Source organism: Oncorhynchus masou, chromosome 14 (genome assembly GCF_036934945.1).
Source record: "Oncorhynchus masou masou isolate Uvic2021 chromosome 14, UVic_Omas_1.1, whole genome shotgun sequence".
Lineage (NCBI taxonomy): Eukaryota > Metazoa > Chordata > Actinopteri > Salmoniformes > Salmonidae > Oncorhynchus > Oncorhynchus masou.
Window position 1 is genome coordinate 24,692,521 of NC_088225.1, and position 26,040 is coordinate 24,718,560.

Here is a 26,040-nt window from a genome sequence, read left to right on the forward strand (position 1 = left end):
GTCAACAACTGTGATCCCGACGCTACAACTAGATGAAGCTGTACTCCATCTAGCCACAACCGTAGAAACCATCAGTCCCGACAAACCATCAGTAGGCATATTATATAACACAGGCCCCTGATGTATGTTTGAAGAGTCACATTAAAACGGAGAACGAACCATGAAACAACATCTCGTGCAGCTTTTTAAACCATACACCCACAAAACGGGAAAACGAACTGCCATTGACTTAGGCTACTATAACCATGTCAGGCAGAGCTGTCTGATTTAGTCATTGACTTTTGGTATTGGGCATTTGGCAATATAGTTACACTGTCACGAGGGAAAAGACAGTGCAAACAAACATAAAATAGCGCTAATAACATTGAAATATGACTTAGCACCATGGACAGCGGCTATCGGAACCCCCTGCGATCAGAAATTTCAGGACCTGTTCAAAATTTCATGTAATCATAATACACTTAATTCAGAGAATTAATGCAGTTAGCCTATTATCTGGAACTGCATATGATATGTCTACACACTTTTCTATATGATTAAACCCAACAAGCAACACACAACCGTTTCTTCCGTGGCAACGGAGCATCTCTAATCCGTTTCTGTTCGACACCGTATTAGCCAAAACAAATTACGTCTTTCCCGCCCTGGGACAATGAGAAGGCTTGCCCCTGCAGCCAACCCATGTCGGTACGTAAGCTTGTAAGGAAAATTAGCAAATGTAAATGAATAAATTACTGGCCAGTAACCGTATAGGCGATGAGGTATCAGAATGGCGCATGACATCACCGCCTGTCGGTAAAGCGCACCGCTCGATCCGGTGTCCTCATCAGTCTCTCTTTCACATACGACCAGGGACAGGGAGAGCCTATTGAGTTTCCCCTCATGCATCTGCCGCTGGAGCCCCAAATCCTAGAAAGAGGTTTCCGACATTGGACATGGAGACGTTAGACGCACGATTTCTCGTTCGTGCGCCGAGTCACAAAATTATTTGAAAGGTCAGACTGTGAGTGAGCAACCTGCAGGATTAGTTCTAATGATTTTAATTACAAACCTTGAATCAATGAACTACATTTATATTAAAATGACCATAAAGTGGTCCCAATGGAAATGTTTTCTCCTCATGCGTTAGTGGAAGCGCAGAATATAGTCTACACACTATCCACACCAACTCTCCCACCAAATATGCAGCAATATTGAACAGTGAAAATACAAGCCTAACATGTCCTAAAGGATCAGTGACCCAGCCTACTACTACTAGCACGTGCCCACTCGATCATTTCAGCAGTCATGCAATTAATTTGTGCACAAAAGTACAATACATACAAATGTAATAACCGTGGGGCGAGAACACTCAGTCTGAAGGTGCCTTTTACTTGGAGTATTCAGCCTATATATGCATGGTACGTTTAAATAAGGTTCACTTGACCTGTCCTTGAGCGACCTTTACCCACCTACTTTACACAACACACTAACGCCTGCTGTCTGGGTAGGGCTCGCGCGGTCGCTCGCTGATGCGCTCGACCGCTGCCTGCTTCCGCTGCTGAAGCTGTGGTGGGCAGGTGCCAAGTACTGTAGTCTATAAATCCCCACGCGCGCGCGACGCTGTTCTTCACCGAATTGAACTGCTTGCAAGCTGGAGTTGGTCTATGATTGTTGTCTGCCTCCGGCTATAGGGGATATTTAGCGATATCCCTACCTCAAAGGGTGTCATATTTCTGGTTGAGTGGTGCCACTTGTTATTAAACACGATTTTGATAAATAATTCGTTTTATGCAGATTTTGTATTTAAAAGGACACAAATCAGATGCCATCTGTATCACTGATGACATCCTATGCAGTGCACTCTCTCCCTAACACTAACACATGCATGCACGCCTTTACAGTGAGAAGTGAGCCCACATGCAGGTTGCACACCTTCAACTTTCCCCTTGTCCAATGATGAATAATAGCTGTTCTCCACAGTCCAGAAGCAGGGTATCCTCCAAGGGGTAGGGTTAATGCACTCTCTGCAGACCTCTCCGTTTACTTCCACATACAGTGACATTGTTTCAGGGTTGTCCTCTGAAGGTATAGGCATTCTGCCATTGGTCACATTTTACAGGCTGCCCAAATGCAGTATTTCATTTCACTGCTTCAATAATACTGCAAAGAATTGCAAAGATAAGCATTGTTCTAAATGGATCACTCTGTTAGATCTCCTATCGCTATGGGTCGCCAGCAGCTACAGTGATGATACTGAAGAAGTGTGACCATTTATATCTGAGGGATGGCCTGGGTGACCTCAATAGAATAGATGCAATCTCTCTCTTCATTTCCCAAAACTCTATTCCAACACAGATGCCATAGGCAAATGTGTGTGTATGTGAGTTTATGCGTGCATGCGTGCATGTGTGTATGGACCCTAATTGACATTAAATCATCATGCAGAATCAAGTGGGACATTGAAAAAAAAACTTGTGTCCTTTAATCAGAACGCTGGACAGTTCCATGATAGTTCAATATTTACCCCCGTCCGGCCAATAGTGTGAGAGAAGGTTAAATAAATTGTCATGATGACATTTCGTGATAGACAACCCCTGTTGTGTGTGTGTATCTGTTGAGTTGAGTATTATTAGATTTGGAGGGGATAATCTAACCCCATCTGGTGGGTCCAACAGAGTAGCAGGGAATGAAAAATTTGGTCTGTTTAAGTCCAAATGAGGGCACATTTTTTGACAGATTTGCAGGGGATTTGGACCAGAGGGTTCATTCTCAGGGGGCTGTGGGCTACCATACCACACAATGGCCACACTGTATCCCTCCACAATGATTTCAACATCCAATATCCACATACCCAGTTATAACTTTATAATTGAATCTGGTTTATTGGAACTTGACTTCTCTCTGAATGCAGTTTGCATTCTCACTGAATGACCACTTTCACTGAGGACAATATACTGTATGTGTGACACAAATACCAGCTCTGTGACTGCTTGTAGAGAGAGAGAGAGAGAGAGAGAGAGAGAGAGAGAGAGAGAGAGAGAGAGAGAGAGAGAGAGAGAGAGAGGATATATATATATATATATATATATATATATATATATAGAGAGAGAGAGAGAGAGAGAGAGAGAGAGAGAGACCCCTTTCACTGAGGACAATATACTGTATGTGTGACACAAATACCAGCTCTGTGACTGCTTGTAGAGAGAGAGAGAGAGAGAGAGAGAGAGGGAGAGAGAGAGGGAGAGAGAGAGGGAGAGGATATATATATATATATATATATATAGAGAGAGAGAGAGAGAGAGAGAGAGAGAGAGAGAGAGGGAGAGAGAGAGGGAGAGAGAGAGAGGATCTATATATATATATATATATATATATATATATAGAGAGAGAGAGAGAGAGAGAGAGACCCCTTTCACTGAGGACAATATACTGTATGTGTGACACAAATACCAGCTCTGTGACTGCTTGTAGAGAGAGAGAGAGAGAGAGAGAGAGGGAGAGAGAGGGAGAGAGAGAGGGAGAGGATATATATATATATATATATATATATATATATATATAGAGAGAGAGAGAGAGAGAGAGAGAGAGGGAGAGAGGGAGGGAGAAGACGAAAGACAGAGATTAGCCTTGTTTACACCTTGCGTTATGTTAGTTTCGTGATCTGATCAATATGATCCAATAACTATCTGATCAAAGTGTGTTGCGTCAACACATTTTAATAAAATGTGTCTCTTATCCCTTCTTCCTTACCCAGTGTACCCTCCACTGTGTTTGCATTGTGAACAGACAAGCCTGACCATGCAGATCTGTTAATACTTGATTGATATCCAGACCCAATGCGTGCCTGTCTTTTAATCATCTTGTGTAAAAATGTGGGTAAAATCGGAATGTGGACAAGATCAGGACCAAGGGCGCATGTTAGCACCAGGTATAAACAGGGCTAGAGAGACTGCACATTTTTGTACCATAGTACTGTATTATAATTCGAGAAGGGAAGGATAGGGGGAGGAGGACTGGGTTAGGTGTGGGTGGGAGGAGGGGATATAGAATAATGCACTGATGACTTAATTTTCCATTTACAAGGGCGGTACTGATGTTCACAGTAGTCAGTCTCCTGCCCATGGGCGTTATAAAGGGTAAAGGTTAATTAGTTAGAGAAGAAATTTGATCAGGGGCGGGCAGTTAAAATTTGATACTCAGACAGGTAATTCAAGCATTCCCTATTGTCACCTCAATCAGACCTATATAAATCGTCTCTGACGGACACCAGTCACCGCAAAGCCTTTACTCGTCTCTTTTGGATCAACGACCGGGCAAGAACCTCAACGCGGTAAGTTGACTTTGCGCTCTGAACTTAACTCAGAGCAGTCATTCTCTGCCACTTTGAGAGATATAGACTTGTCTTTTTTTTAATCATTCGCTTCGTTTGTGTTTATAATTAGAAGTTTACTTGGCTTTAATGTTTAGACAAAGGATGCGGTAACAGCGTATTAGACAAAGTTGTGCCATATTTTCTTTTAAGGAAGTATCTAATTCATTCTTTGCTATCCGTTTTAGCAAATACTTTTACAGTGTTTCAGTATATTGATTCCGACCAACATGAGTCTAAGGGCAGACTGAATATAATTTGCCAGTAGTGGTGTTTGGAGTAGGCCTACCTAGCTCAGATCAAGCAATAGGCTCTGGGGAATTACTGAGAAAATATGTCAACACAACTGTTACGTGCATGAGCTAAATCAATAGACCTTAGCCAATAGTTATGACACGCATATAGCCTATGTTTTATAGGCCTCTGAAACTGCTTAAAAGATGCTATCCAAATAATGATAATATTCTGCACCAGTCAAACCAACGCATTGTCTTCAAAGAAGAAGTGTGCATTGCTGTTTAGCCTACCTGACTAAATGTGTTAATAATTCACCACGTTTGTTCATTCGACAGGATTAAAATGTCGCTCTCATCTATCCTTTCCGCTGATGCCATAGACGCTGCCATGAAGGACTGCCAAGGTATCATCTTCCCCTCATATCATTATTGCTTTCTTCATTAGATTCCTTCACCGCATTAGTGGTAGCCTAGGCTATGGGCAGATTCACTAAATCAAGTCAAATAAGGTAGTCCATTGTTGATGTCAAACAAAAAAACAGAAGTATAGGCCTACTTAGGTGGATCAAAATGAGGCCTATTTTAGAGAAAACACATGTAGGCTACGTAGACTCACACGAAACCCTCAAAGCATTTAGGACAGAATAGATAGCAGTTGTCTGTCAGTTTTTGTCGCTAAATGTATCAGGAAGAATTATAATGCAAACAATTGTCTTAATTTAAATTGAGTTTTTGAATAAATCAAAATGTGATATGCCTATGAGTGAACAAGACTAGACTAAACAGATTAGTTGGCTATTTGAATCAGCTGCAACATGGTCTCAGAGCATTTCATATTATTCTTTGTGTAAATCTGAGACTCCATTTAGAGTGATGTGTTACGTTTCGTTTTGTATGCATTCATTTGCGGATGTCCATCAACTATTTCATATGATATGTTATTTTATTATTTTTTATTTGTTTATTTCACCTTTATTTAACCAGGTAGGCTAGTTGAGAACAAGTTCTCATTTGCAACTGCGACCTGGCCAAGATAAAGCATAGCAGTGTGAACAGACAACACAGAGTTACACATTGAGTAAACAATAAACAAGTCAATAACACAGTAGAAAAAAGGGGAGTCTATATACATTGTGTGCAAAAGGCATGGGGAGGTAGGCGAATAATTACAATTTTGCAGATTAACACTGGAGTGATAAATGATCAGATGGTCATGTACAGGTAGAGATATTGATGTGCAAAAGAGCAGAAAAGTAAATGAATAAAAACAGTATGGAGATGAGGTAGGTATAATAGGGTGGGCTATTTACCGATGGACTATGTACAGCTGCAGCGATCGGTTAGCTGCTCAGATAGCAGATGTTTGAAGTTGGTGAGGGAGATAAAAGTCTCCAACTTCAGCGATTTCTGCAATTCGTTCCAGTCACAGGCAGCAGAAAACTGGAACGAAAGCGGCCAAATGAGGTGTTGGCTTTAGGGATGAAAATTCGTGTTATATGTTACGAATTTGCAAAACGTGCAGTATGTTACGAACGTGCAAAATGTACAATACGTCAGGAATTCTTAAAACATATGATATGTAATGAATTCTAGCTAGATGGATAGGTGGCTAAAAGGGTAAAGGTTAGGGTTCGTGTTCGCGTTCTTCCACAATCCCTACCTCCACTTCCTTGTTAACGACCTGTACCAGAGCTAAGGCCGAACACGCCTGTTCATTTTTTCTCATGTCATCCTTACCCCATCAGCACCGGACTCCTTCAACTGCAAGAAGTTCTTCCAGCAGTGTGGCTTGACCAAAAAGAGTCCCGCGGAGGTGAAGAAAGTCTTCGGGATCCTGGACAACGACGCCAGCGGCTTCATTGAGGAGGAGGAACTCAAGTGAGTCGGCTGAAGTTGTTGGACTTTTAGTTTGTGATAAACTACAATCTTTGTGTTTTTTCTACTACAATATTTAGGCCTAAAGAAAATAGCCTATATATTGTTATTGATGCCGCATAGGCCTATATCAAAATGTATCCTCTGTTGGCCCTAAACGTGTTAGGCTACCTGGCATTTTGCACAGGTTAGTGTTTTTTGTCATGAATCTTGTTCACAGCTCTGCAGTGGTCACTAGCTTGCACAGCCACAAAGTAGCTTGCACTTGACACTAGCTTGCACTTGACACAATGCACGCTTAACCCAGAAGCCAGCAACACCAATGTGTCAGAGGAAACACTGTACACCTGGCAACCGTGTCAGCGTGCATGCACCTGGCCCACCACAGGAGTCGCTAGAGCGAGATGGGACAAGGACCTCCCGGCCGGCCAAACCTTCCTGTAACTGGACGACACTGGGTCAATTGTGCGTCGCCCTCATGGGTCTCCCGGTTGCGACACAGCCCGGTATCGATCCAGGATCTGTAGTAAGGAAGCTAGCACTGCGATGCAGTGCCTTAGACCGCTGCGCCACTCAGGAGCCCCTAAAAGCAAATATTTGTTTTTATGCATTTTTACAATACAAACAATTTTGACTTTGCAGCTGGCCCATCTTGCGGAAATTGCTCAGTTCTGCCTCAAGGACTTATCCCAATCAACGTCAACCTAACTTTGCTTGAAAGTAGGCTACTTCTTGAAGATAAGCTTTGTAAACTAGCACATCTTTACTGGTGCGCCCCCATCAAGAGATGGTCAATTATCATTATTTAGTTCATTCACGAGTCCTGGGGGTCATAGGTGCCTCTTGCACTGTAATGACGGCATATTAAGCCTGCTTTCAGTAAGCATGTCCTCTACAACTCCTAAAGATGTTTTATTTGTTCTTCTTTCCAGGACAGATCCTTGAGGTTAAAATCCTCTTTTAAAAGGGTGACCACCATAGTCTGTCTAAGATATATGGATTAAACAATATCCATTCATCATTAATGTCTGATTGGTTTTTCTTTGTTACCCAGACAATACTACTTCCTCAATATGTGAAGGGTTCTGCTGCAGAGTTGCCGGTCATGGCAACTGTGTAGAATAGCCACATCAGAGTAAGCACGGTATGTTAGTGGTCTCGGTGTGTGTGTGTGTGCGTCTCAGATTCTTCCTCCAGAGGTTCAACCCCGGGGCCCGTGTCCTGACTGAAAAAGAGACCAAGGCCTTCATGTCTGCTGCTGATGATGACAGCGACGGCATGATTGGAGCAGATGGTGTGTATCTAGTTTGGTGATAATGATGATGAAAATTATAAAGATGATGATGATCACAATGATGTTGTTGTTGTTGATGATGATGGCGATGAAGAGGTGGATGAGAGTGATGTTTGATTATGTCGATGGAAGTTTGAAGGAGTGATCTCATTCGATACCAAATCAGTTGAGATTGTACAGGTCTGAATCTGGTTGCATTATGATAGTAAGCAGATTACAGAATGGTAATATAAATACTTTTTACAGTTCTACATTGAACCTCCTCTGTCATTTGCAGTCTAAATTACAATATGTAGTTAGTGTCTTGGTAAAATATTCTCAAATGTGCATCCTTGCAATGATTCATTGAGTTGGTTGAGATGTCACTATGTCCCAAATTCATTCATTGAGTTAGTTGAGATGTCACTATGTCCCAAATTCATTCATTGAATTGGTTGAGATGTCACTATGTCCCAAATCCATTCATTGAGTTAGTTGAGATGTCACTATGTCCCAAATTCATTCATTGAATTGGTTGAGATGTCACTATGTCCCAAATTCATTAATTGAGTTAGTTGAGATGTCACTATGTCCCAAATTCATTCATTGAGTTAGTTGAGATGTCACTATGTCCCAAATTCATTCATTGAGTTTGTTGAGATGTCACTATGTCCCAAATTCATTCATTGAGTTAGTTGAGATGTCACTATGTCCCAAATTCATTCATTGAGTTAGTTGAGATGTCACTATGTCCCAAACCAAAGAGCCAAACCTAAAGTGTCTTTTCTCTCTCATATTCTGGCTAATTATTTATGTTCCTGTCTTTCCTTTCTCCCCACAGAGTTCCAGGCCATGGTCCTATCCTGAATACCTGTACAACACCCTCCATACCTCTTTCTGCCCACAGAGTTCCAGGCCATGGTCCTATCCTGAATACCTGTACAACACCCTCCATACCTCTTTCTCCTCGCCCCACTCCAGCGCTAGGATTTATAACTTTACTTTTCCATCTGTCAATCTATTTGGAAAAATGTATTCTTTTTTTGCAAGCCTCCGGTTCAGACTACCTACAACTCACTGATTTTTATTTTTGCTTTTTGCATATATTTTAGACAGGTCATTATATTATTGCCCAAAATGTATCACTTACCAAATTACTGAGAAAATAAAATAATAAAATGCATTCTAGAATCTACTCCTTGGTTATTGACTTTTTACACAAATATGAATTGTCCTGAAATAATGCCACACAGTGTTGCTATAAAATGCCATACAAAGTGATAACCCTATTGGACAGTGTGCACAGTATTGTACAGTACTGTGTCCATATTAGGACAGTCTCAGCGGGAGTTGTTTCAGCCTCAGTGTCTCTTGTTCTGTACAGATGTAATGAAATGCCTCGAGACTATAATGATTATTTATTATTTTATTTAAGTTCACAGTCTCAAAGCATTTCATTATATCTATACAAAACATAATTCCTGCCTAACAGAAGCTCTTGAAAGATAAGATTGAATTGGGTCTCAGTGAGAAAGTGTAACAATAGCCAATGACAGTATAATCACAGGTGGAATTATGGTAGCCTGGTCCCAGATCTGTTTGTGCTGTTGCCTACTCCATTTCTGTCCTTGTCAAGCCAAACGGTTTGGCATCACAGTAAGTGACACGGAGCTGGTATGATAGCACAAACAGACTGGCGCTAGAATTGGGGGGAATCCTTAGGATGGGTGTTCCCAAGTTAAAATCTCAGTGGGAACATTTTGAGATGTATATTCACAAACTGATTTTAATCTTGCACACAGCAAATCGTTCCTCTCGGTAAGTCATCTAAGTAACATCCTCACCTGTGTCGTGTCTGACGGGTCATAAACCTCACCCAACAGGGCAACGTCATGACACCTGTCTAAAACATTTCATTTAGGCTTCTCTTCGCCTTATCGAATTCAGCAACAATCAGCAGTGGGTTGATTGACAGACAAGTTGTTATCGGATGTAAGGAGAAGTGGGACAGTGTGTGTGTGTGATTAGGGGGGGGTGACCTTGATAGACACCTGAGGGTCACCATGGCAGGATCGTGTGACACCTGACCTAAGCTTTGTAATAAAGCTGTCTGACATACTTAGTGTAATAGAATGGTATATATGCATTACTCATCTCATATGTATATACTGTATTTTATACCATCTACCACTTCTTGCCTATGCCGCTCAGTCATTGCTCATCAATATATTTACATGTATATATTCTTACTCCATCCCTTTACTTAGATTGTGTGTATTAGGTAGTTGTGGAATTGTTAGATTACATGGTAGATATTACTGCACAGTTGGAACTAGAAGCACAAGCATTTCGCTACACTCGCAATAACATCTGATAAACACGTGTATGTGACCAATAAAATGTGATTTGATATGATTTGATTTATAGGGCCACAGATAGGAGGGAATGTACACAGGACCGAATCCATGAAGATACTCTATGTGCACAGGATTCACGTCAATCTCCCCCTGACCTCAATACATGATTTGAGTTGAATTGTTAGGATTTGGCCCAAAATTGTATTGACATGGTGTGAGACAGTTCAATTCTATGTTATTGTGCATCATAAGCTTAAGAGATACAGTAGGCGTGAGACGCTCTTTGATTAGGTTTGTGCCTACAAGCAGTGTTGACACTCAAAGATAAATTATTACTTGTGAGAACTTGTCACTGCTCTGTGCACCTGCATGCATTTAACTTAATCTCCACATTTAAGAGGCACATTGGATTAGAACTAGTAACCACAAAGAAACAACACCCTGTATTACAGTAAAGCAGACACCCAAATACTAGAGCCTTGCCATTAAATGACACGTTTTTGCTCAGAAACCTAAACATTGAGGAGAGAACCTAGCCATTATAGAGAGCATCCATTGACAGAACATAGTTCACACCCTTGTATTGAGACAACCAGAGTACCAGACCATTGGAGACCCAGTGCCAGACACACCGTGGTATTCTTCATGTGGGCTACAATAGACACTGGCTTGGGCACCACGCTTCATCAGACTTCATTCCTGCTGGCAATTTGCCTTGGCATTTCAACCATGCTCCCATTTCCTGCTGGGGACCTGCTTTATACGGGGAGTATCTGTTAGATCCTGTGACTGTACATATAACTAATTCGCAGACACAAGATGTCAAGGAAACACGGTTAACGCTTTTTCAGTCCTGTAATTTGCCTGATATATACAAATGTACAGTACGTGGTAATAATGGATCATTTCTGGTTCTTATCTCAAATACAGTAATATTAAAATAACTGATCATGTTCTGGTAGACTGTAGAATGGTATAAAATAATAATAACAATAACTTTTACAGTAAAATAATAAAGCACCATCAGGAAAAGAGAGTACTCCCACATCATGTTATAACACACATGTTCTCTGCCCATCCCATTCCTGACCTGTTCCCAACAGTCTGTCTCTGTTCTCTGCCCATCCCATTCCTGACCTGTTCCCAACAGTCTGTCTCTGTTCTCTACCCATCCCATTCCTGACCTGTTCCCAACAGTCTGTCTCTGTTCTCTACCCATCCCATTCCTGACCTGTTCCCAACAGTCTGTCTCTGTTCTCTACCCATCCCATTCCTGACCTGTTCCCAACAGTCTGTCTCTGTTCTCTGCCCATCCCATTCCTGACCTGTTCCCAACAGTCTGTCTCTGTTCTCTACCCATCCCATTCCTGACCTGTTCCCAACAGTCTGTCTCTGTTCTCTACCCATCCCATTCCTGACCTGTTCCCAACAGTCTGTCTCTGTGTTCTCTACCCATCCCATTCCTGACCTGTTCCCAACAGTCTGTCTCTGTTCTCTGCCCATCCCATTCCTGACCTGTTCCCAACAGTCTGTCTCTGTGTTCTCTACCCATCCTATTCCTGACCTGTTCCCAACAGTCTGTCTCTGTTCTCTACCCATCCCATTCCTGACCTGTTCCCAACAGTCTGTCTCTGTGTTCTCTACCCATCCCATTCCTGATCTGTTCCCAACAGTCTGTCTCTGTGTTCTCTACCCATCCCATTCCTGACCTGTTCCCAACAGTCTGTCTCTGTGTTCTCTACCCATCCCATTCCTGACCTGTTCCCAACAGTCTGTCTCTGACCTGTTCCCAACAGTCTGTCTCTGTGTTCTCTACCCATCCCATTCCTGACCTGTTCCCAACAGTCTGTCTCTGTGTTCTCTACCCATCCCATTCCTGACCTGTTCCCAACAGTCTGTCTCTGTGTTCTCTACCCATCCCATTCCTGACCTGTTCCCAACAGTCTGTCTCTGTGTTCTCTCCCATTCCTGACCCATCCCATTCCTGACCTGTTCCCAACAGTCTGTCTCTGTGTTCTCTACCCATCCCATTCCTGACCTGTTCCCAACAGTCTGTCTCTGTGTTCTCTACCCATCCCATTCCTGACCTGTTCCCAACAGTCTGTCTCTGAGTTCTGACCTGTTCCCAACAGTCTGCCTCTGTGTTCTCTACCCATCCCATTCCTGACCTGTTCCCAACAGTCTGTCTCTGTGTTCTCTACCCATCCCATTCCTGACCTGTTCCCAACAGTCTGCCTCTGTGTTCTCTACCCATCCCATTCCTGACCTGTTCCCAAAAGTCTGTCTCTGTGTTCTCTACCCATCCCATTCCTGACCTGTTCCCAACAGTCTGTATCTGTGTTCTCTGCCCCTCCCATTCCTGATCTGTTCCCAGCAGTCTGTTTAGATTGGCTTCTAAGGACACGGGAGCACCATAACACCAAGCCCTACAAACCCACACCTGGCTACTCATTCGCCAGCTGCTGCCCTCTCAAACTGTACTTAATCTCTAATGAAATTATGGGCATGCCACTACACTGTACTGTAATTAGAGTGCATCAATGGGATCAAGCCAGATATTTCTAGTTGTAGGCTAGTTCTGACCAGGAAGTTGCTACTATAACTACAGTATATCAGCCGGATAAATGTCAATCAGTCCAAACATAAAATCAAATAAAAAATAGAATCAAATAACATTTCATTTGTCACATGCACATGCACATACAACAGGTGTAGACCTTACAGTGAAAGGCTTACTTACAAGCCCTTAACCAACAACACTTTAAGAAGTTTGAAGAAAAATAGAAAAAAAGTAACAAATGATTAAACGGCAGCAGTAAAATAACAATAACGAGGCTTTATACAGGGGTACAGAGTTAAGGTGCGAGGGTACTGGTTAGTGGAGGTAATTGAGGTAATATGTACATGTAGGTAGAGTTAAAGTGACTATGCATAGATAATAAACAGAGAGTAGCAGCAGCATAAAAGAGAGGAGGAGGGGGGGGCTTTGATTAGCTGTCCATGAGTCTTATGGCTTGGGGATAGAAGCTGTTAAGAAGCCTCTTGGACCTAGACTTGGCGCTCTCCGGTACTGCTTGCCGTGCGGTAACAGAGAGAACAGTCTATGACAAACAGTACATCACTTACAGTAGGACAGTGAGCTGTACTCTTTATTTCAAAGGATCACACCACCTTATCAGAATCTGCTCTCCAGGACCACAGGAGACGCACACAGAGAAGAAAAGAATGGTGTGTGTGTGTGTGTGTGTGTGTGTGTGTGTGTGCATACATGCGTGCAGTGTGAAAGAAAGAAAGAGAGACAGCATTAGAGTCATCTTCTGTGACTTGCCTTTCAATCTGCCACCCTATACTGTAAGTGTTCGGGGAAGTGCAGGTCGGGGGGAGGGGGACAAGGTTGTGGAAGCCAGTGGGTAACACAAGCTGCCGGGTGGGAAACACAATGGAACCGAGCGGTGACCCTGTTGGGTCAGCAGCCATGACTGATAAACAGAAAGGAAATGGAACACAACAGGGTCATGGTCATTAATCACCAAACAGAAGAAAACAGACTGAACCTGTCCAATGGTAAATGCTTAGTTCCCTTTTCCGTTGCAAAAATGTTTTCCTTTGAATGCCCCAATAAACAGGACCTAGAACCGCTCTGCCTGCTGCATGGGGACAGGGGAACAAGATCATGTGACAGGCAGATTATCATGGCTCAAGGGCAGTGGGAGAGAGAGAGAGAGGGGGCAACTGTGATGGTGAGATAATGCCCAGTAGACACAGACAGTGCAAATGTGGGGGAAATGTCAGTCAGCAAACAAGATCCTTTGCTGATACAAAGGTGGATGGATGTGGCTCACTGAACGATGTTTGTTTGACTTTAGATTCAAAAGCATGACAATAAATATATTTTCTACAATATATTGCGGAGACAAATGACAAAAAAGGCTAATCCACACATGTAGTTGGAGCATGTCCTACACACCTTTAGTTGTATTAACACAGCAATTAGATTATTGTTTGTTCTCAGATAATGTAATTGTGGCTAAATCTAGGCTAATCATTCTTAAATATCTTCAATAAAAGTATAGCCCTCTGTCCTACGTTATAGGAGACTGTAGACTCTCTCACTGGCCGAGGCCAACAATGTTGTTGTTACTCTATGTTAAACACTGAGCTAGGATTCATTCATGTTTTTGTTCCAGGTACACATTTTGGTCAGTAGCCTGTTATTATGACAGGCTAAAGAGGGGGTTTTGTGTCTGTATGTGTGCACACACTTTAAGGACAGAGTTAAAGGGATACGTCTGGATTTTGGCATGGTATCTGACTCTGTGGAAGTAGACAAAGGGCCTCATTGCCAAAATCCTGAAGTATCCCTTCAAGTATTCAATACAACGCACCAAAAGGCCAATAGGTTAAAGCCACTTATAGCATCACTGAGGGGATTTCTGTGAAGATCCAAGCAATGTGGTTAACAAAAGGGTATGAACCCTTGAGTTTTATTCATCTTTATAGGCTGTGAAAGATGCTATCAATTCCTGCATAAAAGCACAGACGAACTGAATCGCTTGAAAAAGGCCAAATTTGAATTGTGTCTGCTGCACATGCAGCTTTTACAGCTGAAAAGTTTAATTTGTTGAAGTTACTGATTTGAAGTTACAGATTTCTATGTGCTTCAAGTTAAAGGGGAACTTTAACGAAAATGTATCATTTGATATTGTGATGCGATCTATGTTATTGTAGGGTTAGAGGCACAATATCAAATTATGTAATTTCTACCTGAAAGTTCTGAATCTGAAAACCCAACACAACCAAACAGCATTTTATCTGTCCTGACCCCTATGATCTATGTGACTGATTCCCTGTCTAGGGTTAGTAGATTGAAACTAGAGCCTGCCCTCCAGGGAGATTTGACTGGCTTCTTCAATGATGCTGTGAAATGTAGGTTAATGTTGACCAAAAGACAGTGGCCATGTTCAAGAGCATCACATCCATAATGCATTGTGGGTAAATGGTAACTGATTGATCTGCAAATGATAATGACTAGTTATTTATGATGCAATGGGGGATTTGTAGATCAGTCAGTCGGCAGTCATCTGCACTGTCAGCTACAATGTTGAACAAGCCCCCTGTCAAGGGTTAGTAGGTTGAAACTCAAAGTCTGCCCTCAAGGGAGATGTGACTGTCTCCTCCAATGATGCTGGGAAATATAGGCTAACGTTGTTGACCAAAAGACATTTAGGATATGAGATAAGTGGGTCTACTGGGAGGGCACATATAGTCCCGGGGACTCGACACCATGAAGAGGCCTGGTCCGTCTCTGACTCAGCCTATACAGTCCTTGCTTGCCTCACAGGCAACAGTTCAATAATTGATGCCTTCGCTTCATTGTCACCAAAATTTCATACCAAGAAAAGAGTGTCAGGCTCACCTTACTGATTAAGTCTGTCTGAAACTTTAATGTGCACCCCATCCTCTGCCGATTATCAAGGCTCAAGGGCAGCGGGAGGGAGAGAGAGAGGCAACTGTGATGGTGAGATAATGCCCAGGGCTACGTAGACACAGACAGTGCAAATGTGGAGAAAATGTCAGTCAGCAAACACAATCCTTTGCTGATACAAAGGTGGATGGATGTGGCTCACTGAACGATGTTTGTTTGACTTTAGATTCAAAAGCACGACATGAAATGTTCTTTGGACTTCAGTGTATTCAGTTTACACTGGGCTTTTCCTACAATATTTTGCGGAGACAAATTAAAGGAAAGGGTAATCTACATATATCCTACATGTGTTCAGTTGTACAGTATTAAAACAGCAACTAAATTATTATTGGTTTCTTAAGGTTATTTTGGCTAAAACTAAGCCAGGGACGGGCAACTGGCGGCAGCCCCGCTTTTGAAGGCCCTTGGATCACATAGCAGCACTGAGGGAATTTCTGTGAAGATCCAAGAAATATGGTTTATAAAGGGGAATGAAGTCTTGAGTTGTATGTGTATTTATAGGCTGAAAGATGCTGTCAATTCCCCCATAAAAACAGAGACTGAAACTTTTGAAAACAGCCAAGTTTGAATTGTGTCTGCTGCACAAGCATCTTTTGCAGCTGAAAAGTTGATTTGAAGTTTTCTATGTGCTTCAAGTTAAAGGGGAACTTTAACGAAAATTGATCATTTAGTTAACTAGGCAAGTCAGTTAAGAACAAATTCTTATTTACAATGACGGCCTAGGAACAGTAGTTTAACGGCCTTGTTCAGGGGCAGAATGACAGATTTTTACCTCGTCAGCTCGGGGATTCGATCTTGCAACCTTTTGGTTACAAGGCCAACGCTCTAACCACTAGGCTACCTGCCACTCCATATTGTGACACGATCTATATTATTGTAGGGTTATGAGGAACAATAACAAATTATATAATTTCTACCTGAAAGTTTTGAATCTGAAAACCCAACACAACCAAACAGCATTTTATCTGTCCTGACCCCTACGATTCATGTGCCTGATTCCTTGTCTAGGGTTAGTAGGTTGAAACTCAAGCCTGCCCTTCAGGGAGATTTGACTGGCTTCTCCAATGATGCTTGTAAGTGTAGGCTAATGTTGACCAAAATACATTTACGAGATGGGATAAGTTGGTCTACCGAGCACACACAGGCCCTGGACTTGACACAATGCAGGCCTGGACGAAGGTCTGAAGAGACTTGGTCTGACTCTGACACAACCTATACAGTCCTTGCTTGCCTCACAGGCAATGGTTCAATAATTTATGCCTTCGCTTCATTGTCACCAAAAAGGTCATACCTCACCTTACTGATTAAGTCTATCTGAAACTTTAATGTGCACCCCATCCTCCACCGCTGATAACAAATTGATGCAGTGGCTGGTGGGAACAAAACAGGCAATACCCATGGATACCCATGGAGGTGGATGTTCAAGTCCCCTAGTCGCTGTTTACTCAGTCAGTGCTGCGCAACATTTAAAAAAACATAGATTTTCTTTGTTCTCTCTTGTTCTCATGCTGTTCCTCTTTGTCTCCATTGGGAACGATTCTAGTCTGTGGAAGTCACCCAAGACTTGTCTATACAGGGATGAACGCCATAAAAGTTTCCAAAAAAGCTGCTTGTGACCTCAAAGGTCAAATAGGGTAGTGCTTATATTTGTCCTGCTTCACTGCATTTAGAAGCAGGTAACCTGTACGAGTGTGAGATCATTCCTTTTTGTTTTTTTGCATATCCAAATCTCCCTGAGTGGGTTCACGGCCAGGGATCAGCGATCCTGGAGCATTTAGGATTAAGTGCTTTCCTCAAGGGCAGATCAACAGATTTTTCACCTTGTCAGCTCGGGGATTCGAATTAGGAAAATATGTTTCACAGCGGTATAGATGGTACAATGATTCTCTACACAATGACGGCTTGTTTTGTCACATGAAATGAAATTAAGCAAACTATTACAATTTTAGCAACCAGGAAATGGCAGAGCGATTTCTGCATGTTGCACCTTTAATAAATCAAATTTAAAAAGTGTTGTACCATTCCTACTTCAGTGGAGGCTGGGGGAGGGGAACATTAGGGAGCACCTCCTCCCAATTTCTCCCTCCACCAGCCTCCACTGGCCAGTGCTAGAAAACTTGATCAGTCATCAAGAATAGTGAGAACAGGTGATTGGTTGTAATAGAAGGCTAGACTACAGTAAGTAGACTAAAGCCAAATTGCATTAGTGATAATGCATGGTTGTACTGTAGACGAGACTACGCCTCAATCTGAAAGGTGCTGTAAAGGTCCAACCTGACAATGAGTTAATGGTATTGCTGTGTACAGGAAGACTGGCACTTTGTGGACTTTTCCAAATGAGGGAGCAGCATCAGATACTGAGAGACAGTCCACTATTTGACTGGTTAGTCGTTAGTTAATGGAGGCCATTTTAGGAGGCCCGTGCTGTCTGGGTTTAACTACAAGAGGTGTTGGCAGACGTGTCCTAACGTGCACCTAATCATTATGTGTGTATAGGTAACAATTTGAGTGTAAAAGTTAAGTTAGAGGGTCCGATTACAAGTGGCAGGATGACTCTTTGTAAAGTGTCCACATGCTGGGTGTCACTCAACACGTAGAATCGTTAATGAATGAACAGAAAATGATGGCCGATGTCCTTGTCAGAGGCAATAGGGCGAACACCCACAGCATTTAACTGTTTGTTGGTACAGTGTGTTTCGTCATTTAGTCCCCCTGACCCTTCAAGCACATCATAGACTTACTCACTTGTATGTGTCATATGTGGACTAAATATATCCCTTTAAGAGGTTGCAGAAGGCAAAATTGCAGCAGTTGTCAACATTGACTATCAACAACAGTATATGTATGATTAAACCATTTCCTTTTACTATATGTTCGATGAAGGACTGGGACTTAAGTGCTCTATTACAATTAAGGGATTACATTGATTATAAGTGTTGCAAATTCCCTCAAAATGTAGCTCTAGGCCATTAGGACAACCCGCTGTGACTGAGGCTGCCCTAATATGTGTACCATACTCTACAAGATTATTTTTGAATGAGAGTTCCATGACTAAACTATCTCCCTATGAGACCGTGAAAGTCAATTTCTAACTAATTTTTACCCAATTCAACCCCTGGTCCCTCTGACAGCGCAACTAGCTCTAGTCTCGCCTAGAAAATATCAAGAAAAGATGTATCCATTGTCCTCTCTATTTGGCCTATTTTTTTCTCTAGTTTTTAAATAATTTCTTCAAGTCTGTGTGACCCAGTAAGTGAATGATACAGTAGTGTTAGTCCCTGCTGTGCTGGCTAGGCAGCGAGGAGCCAGTGCCGGTAAGTGTGAGTAGCAAATAGCTGACTGACACATTAGCCTCTAGTTTTACTGGCCTTCTAGCAGATATCTAACTGATACATTAGCCTCTAGTTCTACTGGCCTTCTAGCAGATATCTAACTGACACATTAGCCTCTAGTTCTACTGGCCTTCTAGCAGATATCTAACTGATACATTAGCCTCTAGTTCTACTGGCCTTCTAGCAGATATCTAACTGACACATTAGCCTCTAGTTCTACTGGCCTTCTAGCAGATAGCTAAACTGACACATTAGCCTCTAGTTCTACTGGCCTTCTAGTAGATAGCTAACTGACACATTAGCCTCTAGTTCTACTGGCCTTCTAGCAGATATCTAACTGACACATTAGCCTCTAGTTCTACTGGCCTTCTAGCAGATAGCTAACTGACACATTAGCCTCTAGTTCTACTGGCCTTCTAGCAGATATCTAACTGATACATTAGCCTCTAGTTCTACTGGCCTTCTAGTGAATAGCTAACTGACACATTAGCCTCTAGTTCTACTGGCCTTCGAGCAGATATCTAACTGACACATTAGCCTCTAGTTCTACTGGCCGCCTCCTGGGCTCTGTTTCCCTCTCCGCCCTTGTTCCTACATGATTTACAGCACCCTGTCAGGTTTCACGCTGCTAGTCTCAGGTTCTAGCCCCAGTATAACTAGATCCCACCATTACCAAAGCACATGGGCTCCCTGGTCTCAGTCTCTCTCTCTCCATTTCTCTCTCTCTCTCCTCCAGGAACTCAGCAGCCATGTCAATTATTCAAGCCTAACAAGCTGTGGGAACACCAAACTCAATTGTTCATTTTAATTAAATCTCTCTCTTGTTCTTTGCTTTGAAGAAGAAGTGTTAATGCCAACACTCAATAAAAATCTATAAAAATGTTCAACAATGGCTGCACGTCCTGCACAGACTGAGACAACTGAACTGAACCCAGATACCCTCCAACTACCACAGCTGTCGTATAGAGAGTGTGCAGGCTGTCTGTTTCCGGGGCTGGTACACTGGGCTGTCAGCAGCCAACAAGGGCATCCTCAGGAGGACTGTGAACCTGGGGTCCAAGCTCTTTGGGCTGCAGTGCAGGGGGCTTCAGGGCCTCTATAATAGACTGGTAAGGTCTTTTTGGGGGGTATTTTATTAGGATTCCCATTAGCTGTTGAAAAAGCAGCAGCTACTCTTCCGGGGTTCCACAAGGGACAAGGCCAAACACGTCGTAGAGGATCCTACACACAATCTTGCCCAATGTTTTGAGATTTTGCCCTGTCACTGTTCAGGAAGAAAAGGAGCAAGGCAAGTTTCATTCCGATGGCCATCAGGCTGCTGAACAGTGGGACATAGGACAGATGTAGAATGCTGAACAGTGGGACATAGGACAGATGTAGGATGTTGAACAGTGGGACATAGGACAGATGTAGAATGCTGAACAGTGGGACATAGGACAGATGTAGGATGTTGAACAGTGGGACATAGGACAGATGTAGGATGCTGAACAGTGGGACATAAGACAGATGTAGGATGCTGCACATAGGACAGATGTAGGCACAATACATGGTCGGACAGTAGACTGCAGAAATTGAATAATTATTATCTTTCCAATATTTTCCAGTTTGAATGTATTATAGTGTATTGTATTGTTTTGTGTATTTGTATGCTGGCTTCACAAAATGAAATTCCATGCATATCGTAAGGTATGGTATGTAGGGTGATGGTGTCATAATGTACGGTGTAACAGGACTCAGTCCACTAAGACAGAGAGGTCCCTTGACAGGGGAGTGAGGGGAGGAAGGTGAACCAAACAGGTGTAACATGTTAGAGGAGATGCTGTTGGGTCTAATGCTGTGCCAGCTCTCTTGTCTCTGCTGCTTGCTTTCAGGTCATTCCTGGAGTGGGGGAACGATTGGTTTTCCAAATAATTTAATCAAGTTATCTCCTGTTATTGAAATATTTTATTTAAGCAACAGTACATACAGTTAATTCATTAAATAATCGGGACAGTACCTTGTTTTTTGTTAATATGTCTTTTTAAGTATTTTATTTGTTCAAAGGACAGAGACAGTAGAAAGGGAGACCGATTTTTATTTAACCTTCATTTATCCAGGTTAGTCTCATTAAAATAAAAATCTATTTTTCAAGAGAGACCTGGTCCAACCAAGACAACAGCAGGGGTGAACAATGTTTTAGACAAATATGTAACAACTGACAGACACCATCTTTTTTTTTCAATTACAAAATCATGCAAGTGTCACAGATTTTAAAAATCTATCATATGTATCACCGCATCAAGTCCGAATGACAATCACATTCCTCGGTAACGTGAGTCAACCAAACTTTTAAACTCCTCCAGGGAAACAAGCTCCTGGGATTTCAAGCTGGTCTGGAGAGGATTACTAGACCACAGAGCTGAGTAGCTAAAACACGTTTTGCCATGAGCCATTCTGCTTGTAGAAATGGTTAAAAGTAACTAGGAGTGAGACCATAATTGGTATTGATTTTCTGACCTTATTAAAGAAGAACAGAGAGAAAGTCAGTTTTCCCAAAATGGCCTTATAGATCATAGAGGACCAATGTTTGAGCCGACATAGAGTCAACGAAGACCAGCCAACAGCACTATAGAGATCGCAGTGGTGTGTCAGAAGCTTTTGGTTGGTAATTAACCTAAGAGCTGCATGATACACGGAATCAAGTGCCTTCGGGGTTGTGTTTGAGGTCTGCATATAAATGACATCACTGTAGTCCAAGACAGACAGGAATGTACAGCGTACCAGCTCTTTTTTGGCCTCCAAAGAAAAACAAGCCTAATGCCGGTAATAAAAACCTATTCTCAACTTGATCTTCTTTACCAGGTTCTCAACATGATTAATGAAGCTTAGCTTCTCACCCACTCAAACTCCCAGATATTTGTACGTTTTGACTTGCTCTATTGAATTTCCTTCCAAGGTGGTAATGACATGGTTTTCAGAGAGTTTAGTATTGGAAAATATCATTGTATTTTGTTTGAGAGGAATTCAGAACAAGCTTCAAATCCTACAGATTCTGTTGAATGATGTTAAAAGCTGTTTGAGCTTTTACAAAATCCAAAGTCAAACTGTTTCCACTTGAATTGAGAACACTGTCATCCGCACTACAATTTTACATCAACTGTCTCAATATGTCTCCCAATGTTGTTTATCTAGATAATGAACAACAGGGGACTTACAATTGATCCTTGAGGAACACCTGAGTGCAGCTCTATGATGTCAGACTTACAACCACCTGCCTTATTAAACTGGGTTCTATTTGACATGTAGTTCACACACCACTGTAGAACATGACCGGTAATCCCAATACACTTCAGTCTCTGCACCAATACAGTCTGGTCCACAGTGTCAAATGCCTTTGACCAATCTATTAACATGGCACAATGCAACTTCTTATGCAGAGCACAGTGAATATCATCCAAAACCATACATGTTGTTGTAACAGTGCTGGGGCTTGCCCTGAAACCTGATTGCAAACCACTCAAAATATTGTTTTCATGGAGGTCTTCTTTTTAAGCTGCTTATTGACTAGGAACTCTGTTTCTTTTGCCATAACAGACCATTTTGATATGGGCCAATAGTTACTCTATAGAATGGGAACACCTCCTTTCAAAACAGGTAGGACAAAAGCCATCCAATCATCAGCCGAATCAGACCTTCTTGCTTTAGCCCACACAGTATTCCATTTCCTTATGATTTTAGCTAGTTCAACTGAGAACCAAGGGTTGTCTCTGCCCTTAACTATGCATTGTTTGAAAGGGTCATGGTTGTTGCATACATCCTGGAATGCTTTGTGGAAGTAAGAGAAAGCTAATTCAACGGAGGAAGACAGTGGTAGGATTCGTAACCCCACTGCCAGCGGGTATGTGTGGTCCGGCAGCAGCACTACCACAAGACCAGACTCTGGTACGTTGACATTTGCATAGCTACTCAAATATAACCACTCTGTTTTTTTCTATTGGGTTCTGCCACTAGAAACCATCCCATAGCCCTAAACATGTAGTTCCAATGGCTCAGTGGGTAGAGCATGGTGCTGGCAAAACCAGGGTTTGAGTCCCGCATGAGCCACATATACTGAATAAATGTGACATACTGTATACACACACACACAGCCTAGAAACTGTGAAAAAGATAGTCACACACTCAACCTTTACTGTGAACGTGCATATACACAAAAACCCATAAAAGTTCCCGTGTGTGTGTGTGTGTGTGTGTGTGTCTGTGTGAATGCTGTATGACTGTCAATGTCAACAGTTCTGTAAGTCACATTGGATAAAAAAACTGCTAAATGCCTATCTTATTATTACTATGGTAGACAGCTGGACTGAGCAAATAGAGTATACAGGAAGACTAACTGGAAAAAGGAAGACAGACAGACACACATTCATCCTTTTGTGTGTACACACCACATACACATGCTTAGAAACTCACTGTACACCTGTCCTGTCTGCACCTAGTCTCAACAATAATAAATGCAGACTACCTTGTCATTGAAGACAGGTGATACTGTCCTTTGGTCTCAAATACACACACATGCACACACACGCACGCACACACTCACACCTACACACACAACTCTTATTTTTCTACCTCTGTGTTTAGCCTACTGTGAGATACAAATTATGCCAAATGAAATAACCAATGGGATGGATGATTCCAGGCTCTGCTGAACTCCACATGTCTAGAAATATTCAGCTGGGGCCTAGAGTATTTCCTGGTCCGGTCACATATTCAGGGGGACTGGGCTAGTGCTCTAATGATGAGATGTCTAGGAGTCTATCAGAGATGTGCTGCTGTGTCATAGAGATTGAGGACTCATCATGGATTTAAACCGTTTTAGCATGGACATTGCCATTGAGTGCTTCCACCATGCTTCCGCCATTTTAAAGTTGTCAAAGTAGTCAACTGGGTGGGGCTTCCTATGGGTTGTAGCCTCAATCAAACTGCCCATGCTGTCACAGACACTATAATAGCACAGATATAAAGATGAGTCATCTATCTATCTCTATGTGGTATGCTGACACCTTTCCCCTTCCCAACTCCAGATGTCTTCCTGGTGGTAGGAGGCCCTCTAATGGAGGCATGATGGAGTGCAGTAGAACAGTATTTCAGGATTCCTCCTGAGAATCAGTGGTGATTTTAGCATGTAAATCTTGGTGGGGCAAACTAAACATTTTTTTTATGCATGCCAGCAAAGACACAACACAACACTAAACAATACATTCATTGCACTATAACGGTGACAAACGGTGCACACAAACTGTTCGGGCCTACATAAAGCTGTTCCAACAGCAGAGCTTTGTTTTCAGCACCATGGAGTGAATCCTTACCACCGCAACATCAGCAGAGCCTTGTCTGGCAGCGAAACAGTTCATTCAGCCTCATTTACTGCCTTTAAAAAAAACATGCAATGCAAATACAAATTTGATTAGCTGTTCAGGAGTCTCATGGCTTGGGGGTAGAAGCTGATATGAAGCCTTTTGGACCTAGACTTGGTGCTCCGGAACAGCTTGCCGTGCGGTAGCAGAAAGAATGTTCTGTGGCAAGGGTGGCTGGAGTTAGGGCCTTCCTCTGACACCGCCTGCTATAGAGGTCCTGAATGTCAGGAAGCTTGGCCCCAGTGATGTACTGGGCCGTACGCACTACCCTCTGTAGTGCCTTGCGGTCAGAGGCCGAGCAGTTGCAATACCAGGCGGTGATGCAACCAGTCAGGATTTTCTCGATGGTGCAACTGTAGATCTTTTTGAGGATCTGAGGACCACATTTTTTCAGTCAACTGGGGGGGAAATGGTGTTGTTGTGCCCTCTTCACAACTGTCTTGGTGTGTTTGGTCCATGATAGTTTGTTGGTTATGTGGACACAAAGAACTTGAAGCTCTCAACCTGCTCCACTACAGCCCGTCGATGAGAATGGGGGCGTGCTCGGTCCTCCTTTTCCTGTAGTCCACAATCATCTTCTTTGTCTTGATCACTTTGCGTGAGAGGTTGTTTACCTGGCACCACAATGCCAGGTCTCTGACCTCCTCCCTATTGGCTGTCTCATTGTTGTCTGTGATCAGGACTACCACTATTGTGTTGTTGGCAAACTTAATGATGGTGTAGGAGTCATGCTTTGCCATGCAGTCATGGGTGAACAGGGAGTACAGGAGGGGACATAGCACGCACCCCTGAGGGGCCCCCGTGTTGTGGATCAGGTGGGAAAGGGCAGTGTGGAGTGCAATAGAGATTGCATCCTCTGTGGATCTGTTGGCGCGGAATGAAAATAGGAGTGGGTTTCTGGGATAATAGTGTTAAATAGGAGTGGGTTTCTGGGATAATGGTATTGATGTGAGCCATGACCAGCCTTTCAAAGAACTTCATGGCTACAGATGTGATTGCTACGGGTCGGTAGTCATTTTGGCAGGTTACCCTGGTGTTCTTGGGCACAGGGACTATGGTGGTCTGCTTGAAACATGTTGATATTACAGACTCGTTTAGGGACAGGTTGAAAATGTCAGTGAAGACATTTGCCAGTTGGTCAGCGCATGCTCAGAGTACACATCCTGGTAACCCGTCTGGCCCTGCGGCCTTGTGAATGTTGACCTGTTTAAAGGTCTTACTCACATCGGCAACGGAGAGCGTGATCACACAGTCGTCCGGAACAGCTGATGCTCTCATGCCTCAGTTTTGCTTACCTCGAAGCGAGCATAGAAGTAATTTAGCTTGTCTGGTAGGCTCGTGTCACTGGGCAGCTCGCGGCTGTGCTTCCTTTTATAGTCCTTAATAGTTTGCAAGCCCTGCCACATTCGATGAGCGTCGGAGTCAGTGTAGTACGATCCTATCTTAATCCTGTATTGATGCTTGCCTGTTTGATGGTTCATCTGAGGTTATAGTGGGATTACTTATAAGCGTCCGGGTTAGAGTCCTGCTCCTTGAAAGCAGAAGCTCTACCCTTTAGCTCAGTGTGGATGTTGCCTGTAATCCATGGCTTCTGTTTGGGGTATGTAGGTGCTGTCACTGTGAGGACGAAGTCATCGATTCACTTATTGATGGGGCAGCAGGGGGCGGCAGGTAGCCTAGTGGTTAGAGCATTGGGCCAGCAACCCAAGCTGATTGAATCCCCGAGCTGACAAGGTAA

The 26,040-nt window shown here is 42.7% G+C and overlaps 1 protein-coding gene across 1 annotated transcript; it reads left to right on the plus strand.

The window, feature by feature from the left end:
* Window positions 1-4,041: 4,041 nt before the first annotated feature.
* Window positions 4,042-8,930, plus strand: pvalb8 (parvalbumin 8). The gene is made up of 5 exons (XM_064985703.1): window positions 4,042-4,312; window positions 4,924-4,991; window positions 6,333-6,465; window positions 7,647-7,756; window positions 8,577-8,930. The coding sequence occupies exons 2-5, from the start codon at window positions 4,931-4,933 to the stop codon at window positions 8,600-8,602; spliced, it is 330 nt and encodes a 109-aa protein (XP_064841775.1). The 5' UTR covers window positions 4,042-4,312; window positions 4,924-4,930; the 3' UTR covers window positions 8,603-8,930.
* The last annotated feature ends 17,110 nt before the right edge of the window (window positions 8,931-26,040 follow it).

Bases quoted from the DNA above. Each gene is read 5' to 3' on its own strand.
- pvalb8 (XM_064985703.1), top strand. From the start codon at position 4,931: ATGTCGCTCTCATCTATCCTTTCCGCTGATGCCATAGACGCTGCCATG. The intron at 6,466-7,646 runs GTGAGTCGGCTG...TGTGCGTCTCAG, and splicing joins ATTGAGGAGGAGGAACTCAA to ATTCTTCCTCCAGAGGTTCA. The intron at 7,757-8,576 runs GTGTGTATCTAG...TTCTCCCCACAG, and splicing joins CGGCATGATTGGAGCAGATG to AGTTCCAGGCCATGGTCCTA.